This window comes from Cuculus canorus, chromosome 2, assembly GCF_017976375.1.
Source record: "Cuculus canorus isolate bCucCan1 chromosome 2, bCucCan1.pri, whole genome shotgun sequence".
Taxonomy (NCBI): Eukaryota; Metazoa; Chordata; class Aves; order Cuculiformes; family Cuculidae; genus Cuculus; species Cuculus canorus.
In genome coordinates, this window is record NC_071402.1 from 29,418,758 (window position 1) to 29,425,325 (window position 6,568).

The 6,568-nt window shown below is 45.3% G+C and overlaps 1 protein-coding gene across 1 annotated transcript; it reads left to right on the forward strand.

Moving 5' to 3' along the window:
• Nucleotides 1-835: 835 nt before the first annotated feature.
• Nucleotides 836-6,437, forward strand: RBIS (ribosomal biogenesis factor). The gene is made up of 3 exons (XM_009559991.2): nt 836-998; nt 4,783-4,899; nt 6,302-6,437. The coding sequence occupies exons 1-3, from the start codon at nt 876-878 to the stop codon at nt 6,368-6,370; spliced, it is 309 nt and encodes a 102-aa protein (XP_009558286.2). The 5' UTR covers nt 836-875; the 3' UTR covers nt 6,371-6,437.
• Nucleotides 6,438-6,568: the final 131 nt, after the last annotated feature.

Here is a 6,568-nt window from a genome sequence, read left to right on the forward strand (position 1 = left end):
GCGAGGGCTCAGAGAAGATCTTACAGCCACCTTCCAGTACCTGAAGGGGCTACAGGAATGCTGGAGAGAAGCTATTCATAAAGGCTTGTGGTGACAGGATGAGGGGGAATGGGTATAAACTGGAGAGGGGCACATTTAGACAGGGCATTAGGAAGAATTTCTTCACCAAGGGGGTGGTGAGGCACTGGCACAGGTTGCCCAGGAAAGTTGTGGCTGCCCCATCCCTGGAGGTGTTCAAGGCCAGGTTGGATGGGGCCTTGGGCAGCCTGATCTAGTGGGAGGTGTCCCTGCCCATCGCAGAGGGGTTGGAACGGGATGATCTTTAAAGTCCCTTCCAACCCAAACTATTCTATGATTCTGTGATTTTATGATTCTATGAAATTAAGTGTCCGTGCCCAGCGCTCCTCACCACGAGGGTACAGCAAAGCGAGGAGCATCGCTGCCGGCCCCCGCTGTGCAGCTTTTCTGCGCCCCCGCTGCTCCCCTCCCGCCTTACTCCGAGGGAAGCGGAGGCCATTCCCATTGCCAGGTTCGCGCTGCGATTCACAGAAGGGGCCCATAAAACAGAAGGTTTTCCCGTAACCCACTTTATCTTTAAATCTCTGTGCTTCAGGGGCTGTCCGACACGTGCTTTGGGACCGTGGCGCCTAACTCGGTGACCACCAGTGACACGCGAAGCCAGCGCAGTTTTCCCGTCCTGGGAGCTGGCTGGGGAGAACGGGAGCAGGCGGGGAGCGGGCGCTAGGACCCGGGCGCTGGCGGAGGAGGACTCAGCGCCCCCTGCCGGCCCCCCTCCCTCCCCCGTGCTGCGGGGGGATTCGCCGCTTCCCCCGGCGCGCAGGAGTGACGTCATCAGGCGCACGACGGCCGCCACCATGGGGAAGAGCAGGGCGCGAGCGGCGAAGGCGGCGAACGTGTTCCGCATCGCTCGCAGCGGCGCCGCTGCTAAGGCCAAGAGCAAGGGCAAAGCGCGGCCCGTCACCTCCGGGCTGAAGCAGGTGTGGGGCGCCGGGCGAGAGGGGGAGGAGGAGCCGGGGAGCGGCGTGGTAGCGCGGTAGTGCCCCACCGGAGGGGCTGGGTCCGGCCGCGGGGCTCCGGCCGGGCTGGCGCGGCTTTGGCACCTCTTAGGCCTCCACTGAGGCCTCCTCTGCGGGGCGGAGGAAGCGACTGCGGGAGAGTTGTGTCCAGTTCCGGAGTCCCCAGCGTAAGAAAGAGATTGAGCTGTTGGAACGGGTCCAGAGCGGGCCACGAAGTTGATCAGAGGGCTGGAGCACCTTCCATACGAGGACAGGCTGAGAGAGTTGGGGTTGTTCAGCCTGGAGAAGAGAAGGCTCCAGGGAGACCTTATAGCGACCTTCCAGTACCTGAAGGGGGCTGTAAGAAAGCTGTGGAGAGACTGTTTACAAGGGCATGTAGTGATAGGCCAAGGGGGAATGGCTGTAAATTGGAAGTGGGAAGATTTAGATGAGACACTAGGAGGAAATTCTTCACGATGGGGGTGGTGAGATACTGGCATAGGTTACCCAGGGAAGTTGTGGATGCCCCCTCCCAGGAGGTCTTTAAGGCCAGGTGGGATGTGGCCTTGAGCAGCCTGATCTAGTGGGAGGTTTCACTGCCCGTGGTGGGGGATGGGATGGAATTAGATGATCTCTTAAGGTCCCTTCCAACCCAAGCCAGTCTATGATCTCATGCATAGAGCTGCTTTACGGATAGGAGTCTGGGTAGAAGACTGTAAAGTACACAAATTCAGTACTTAAAGGGGGATTATGAAAAAGATGAGGAAAAACTTTTTAGCAGGGCCTGCAGCAGTCGGACAAGGGGTAGTGGTTTTAAACTAAAAGAGGAGAAATTTAGACTAGATATTGGGAAGAAATTTTTTTCACTGGGGGTGGTGAAGCACTGGCACAGGTTGCCCAGGGAGATGGTAAATGCCCCATCCCTGGAAACATTCAAGGTCAGGTTGGATGGGGTTCTGAGCAACCTGATGTAGTTGAAGATGTCGCTCCTCACTGCAGGGGGGTTGGACTAGATGATCTTCATGGTCCCTTCCAATCTGTACCATTCTATGAATCTATGAAATCCCTTCTGAAAATTTGGTTTGTGTTATCATTTTCAAAAAGAGAGGCACAAGAAGTTTGTTTGGCTAATCTGCAAGCATCCACAACAGAAGACTTTTTAGCTGTTTTGCTTGAGGAGGCTCATTTAGGAAAGTGATGCTGAAGACAACAGTTGTTTAATGAGCTTACATTTATTACACAATGCTTGCAGATTCACTCATGGTGTAATTCAGGATATGGTATAACAGAATGGCTTGATTCAGGGGGAGTCCTGCTCCTTTCTGTCATGTTCCCAGCCCCCTACCAGGCTCTGGGCTGTGTTCCCACAACTCCCCTTGATATTGGGTCAGGAACCCATCACATAGTAGGTGATTCAACTTGCTAAATCAGCAGCAAGAGGAATTAAAAATGTATTTTGCATTTTTCTCTACCGGGTTGATGAGTTGAACAAACTTGAATATGAATGAGTGTAAAGAGAAACAGTTTGAGGGAGAAGAAGCAGAAAGGATGGAGTCTTTTCTGATACAGAAGCTGTTTATTTGTCTCAGCTGTCAAGTAAAACTATGGCAGTGAGATGCAGTGAACACACATACACACTGGCATACATTTTGCTCTCAAGTTTTATTTTCCCCTTTCTGGCACCTTAGGTGAGCCATGGAACACTCCACAGACACTTCTGTGAGCTGATTTAACACACTAAAGCTATGGAAAAGTAAACAAGCTTAAAATATTAATTCTGCTATTTTCATGTCCAGAGACCACCACAGCCCAGAGGAGGGAGAGCGTGGCTCATGTGACCAGGAATGATGCAGAGGAAGAAGAATGGGGGTGATCTAAGCAAGAGTTTTCCCCTTGGTAGAAGCAAGTCATTATACAGTATCCTCTTCTCAAACCCTGCCTCCAGCCTGAGCCGTGTGATCTGCTGAGAGTTCAGCTCGGCCCTCTAGAAGGGCATATGATAATAAAGCAGAAAATTTAGTGGATTATTGTTCCCACTAGATTTAGCTGTAGTCTGCTGGGCAAACAAAGTTAAATAGCAGCTCTAAAAAAAGGCCCTTCCAGATTTTCTCCTGGAAGCTAAAGCCGCTTGACAAGTTAATCTGGTAGACAGACAGGAACACAGTCTTTGGAAATAAATAGGGAGCCCCAACCAATTTTATATTGCTGGCGTCACATCTTCACTTAGTCTAGAGGGTTCTGCATAATAAAGGGAGAAACAGGTTTAAAAACATATTCATGAAAAGTCAGTAGCTTATTAGGAGTAAAATTTTATTCTGTGTGTTTGAAGCTGTATTCTTTAATTCATTAAGCCTTTGGGGATTTTTATTAAGCATTATAGGAAAACACTCAGAAAAAATTGTTAAAATAGGTTTATTGTTTAATAGATAAAAGCCCATAATAACTATTCAAACGACTTTTGATATAGATACACGCGCTAGCTCCAGAACCTCTCTGTGGAGGAGTCCTGCCAGAGTAGCTGACGATATCAGGTATTAAAACTGACTGGATCTTCTCAGCACTCCTGCGAAACTGGAAAACAGTACCAAACGGACTCCCATCCAGTTTGATTTGAGCTAGGAGCTGAATCTGTATTTCTTGAGGCTGCACCCAGATTATTATGAATTAAACTGCTAATCTGAATAGGCTTGTTTTATCAGCCTCTTGGTCACTTGCTTAGAATAGGTGGAAGTATTGTTAACATACACATGCTCTGAAATTATGGAAGCTTTGAAAAAAAAATGAATACGTGTAACAGTTCACGATTTGCTTCTATGTATGTAAATTGCTGAGGGGTGAATTACAGGGGTGGCCTTTGGAACAACAGTTGGTATCCTGAAATTTGGTGTTGCCTAAACAACACTTCTGTGCTTCTGGAACATCTGCAATGTAATGGAACATTTACAATGTAATAGGCCATTACCTGGCTACAGTCCTGTTCCAAACTTGATGCTTCAGAAGCGACAGGTGCTAGGGCTGAGATCACCTGGATTTTAATTCGCTGCAAGAGTTGATGGCCCCATGCATCCACCCTGCTATTCTATGACAGATTATTGTCCCCAAAGCACAGCACAGTACCTGTCCTTATCTTAGCTCTTCCCCTTCGAAAGCAAGCATCTCTGCTGAAATAACTTATGAAGGCAGACTTAGGGTGATAATTGAGGCTGAGGTGTCTAGGGACCAGATACACATCCTGCTATGCTACAGTCATAGCAGTTTCTTTAAATACCGTAGCAAAACATGGTAAGATGTCGTTGACCAGACCTACAGTGTAAACAAGCAGGAATGTGAGCTGTGGTGCTGAAAAGTGAACTACTGGAAGAAATTAAAAATGGTACGATATTTACAAATGAAGGAAGGAGCCCTTCCTGGAAGCTAAGCCCTTCCACTCAAGCTAAGACAAGCTGAGGGTGGCATAGCAAGGCCTGTCCACAGCCTGGCTTTTGTTTCTCTGTGTTCTGTTTCTGGATTACTGTGGGCTCCCTTTCCAATAGAACAAGTTTAACTGCTTTCATAATTTTCAGTTTATCAGAACATTAGTAGTACATGACTAGGTCATGTAATTAAGTTGCAGATAAACTCAAGTTTAAAAACATACATACTAAAAAGCAGTTTTGGATGACATGCATATAACACTGGCTGTATAATAGCTGTACAAAAACGGTGCAATTTCACATGCCAATGGAATTTCAGTTAAAAATACTGACACCTTTTTTTTCCCTCCCAGATAAACATAAGAAATGCTGAAAAAGTTAGTGCAATAAATAAAGCATTTGCTGAAGTTCAGAAAGAAGTACAGCAGCTATCGAAAGGCACTGCATCAGAAACTCAGAAGAGTCATCAGGTAAACTCCCTTTGTAAAAATCTGAGGGGGTAAATGAAAGGAAAATGCATGTTCAAAGCACTATATGCTGTTTCTAAGGCTACGGGCAATTCATGCGGTTGCTTTATAGCAAAAAAAAAACCAGTGTTATTTCAGTTGTGCAGTAATGTTGAAATCTGGTTAGCATATTGAAGTGCAAATAACTACTAAACTTGAGAGAAGAGAATGGGCAGCCAAGCCAGAGCATGCTTCCAAAATATATACTTAAATTATGTTCTAGCTGTTTTTTAATTGACTTTTGTAAAGTTAATTCCAGCTCCAACCCTGGATTTGAAACTTAGAACTCAACGTGAATAGACACTGAAAGTAAGAATGAACCTTGCTGTTCTGTACCTGAAGCACATGATAGTGCTTTGAACCGAACAGCTCTTAAAGCTTAGGAATCGGTAACAACAAGAGGCATATTCTCTCATCAGAATTACCAACATCTGAAACAGTAATTTCTGTATCGGAGCTCTTGCCTGTAACACTTATGGTTCAAGACTGTGTTTCATTCATCTTCGTCTACTCTATTAAAAACAGGGCTACAGGCAGTCTTGAGAACAAAAAATAATTCACAGAATTTAATTGCAGACGCTCTCTCATATAAACTCTTTAATGCAGACTCTTCCTGATGTACTAGACATATACTTGGGGGAGAGAGAAAGCAAAGGGTCAGGATGAAGTACAGGTGGATCCATCCCAGCTATTATGGGAGGTAGAGGGAGGTAGGAGAAGTGGACATGAGTTTTATTTACTGTATGTTCCTGGGGTGATCAAGTTTCTGTATGGCTGGAAGCAACAGAACAAGTGTCTGTTGTCAGTTGAACAAGTGTCAGAACAAGTACCTTAAGGAGAGGCTGAGGGGAAAAAATGAAACATAGGTGACACTGCCATCAGCAGAGGATGAGGCCGAGCAGTGGTTTCAAGGCAGTGCCTGTGGTCCTGTCCCTGCTGGTTTCCTATTGCATTCAGCCAGGGATTTGGACAATACCACTTCCCATGTGCTGGTAGGGCTGTATGTGATGTAATGCTGAATTTGATCACTCGGGCTGTAACAGTATTTTCTCCAAAGCTGCGAAATTATGTTGTTGAGAGCATTTCTTGAAGTGAAAGCAGAGCCTGTTTCCATTTGGCTGCATGTTACTTTACTAGCATGATGCTTTGTTTTTCTTCTGCAGCAGAAAGTATTGGCTGTTTATCTGGCAAGTGTAGTGAACCCTGTGATTCCCCAAATTATTGAATTATGACTGAAAAAATAACCTTAATTAAACATATAAAGGCAAACTAATCTTCTAAGCAACAGGTATTGATTAGTTTTATTTTTTCAAGCAGAGTAAAAAGATATTGCTTTCTACTTTAAACTGTAACTCATTTTTTTCAGGTTTCCACACATCTGGAAGAGGAGCCAGCAAACGTGGATGCTGCCACAAGCCTATTATCTCAGTTATAATGCAAAGTGGACAATAAAGGGATTGCAAGAAATGAAGATCAAAAATACTGATGGCTTTGTTTGTACAATTTTATTAAAAAAAAAATCTTGTTAATATACAAGTATTGGCACACTTTAATACAAACTACAAACAGACCTTTCCTATCTAGGAAAGTGGAATGTCAGAAGTCAGTGTGAGAAACTTAAAGTGCTAAAACA

What these genes read in the sequence shown, in the direction of transcription:
- RBIS (XM_009559991.2), top strand. Translation starts at nt 876, where the DNA reads ATGGGGAAGAGCAGGGCGCGAGCGGCGAAGGCGGCGAACGTGTTCCGC. An exon ending in TCACCTCCGGGCTGAAGCAG is followed by an intron (nt 999 to 4,782) that starts GTGTGGGGCGCC and finishes TTTCCCTCCCAG; the next exon opens with ATAAACATAAGAAATGCTGA. An exon ending in AAACTCAGAAGAGTCATCAG is followed by an intron (nt 4,900 to 6,301) that starts GTAAACTCCCTT and finishes CATTTTTTTCAG; the next exon opens with GTTTCCACACATCTGGAAGA.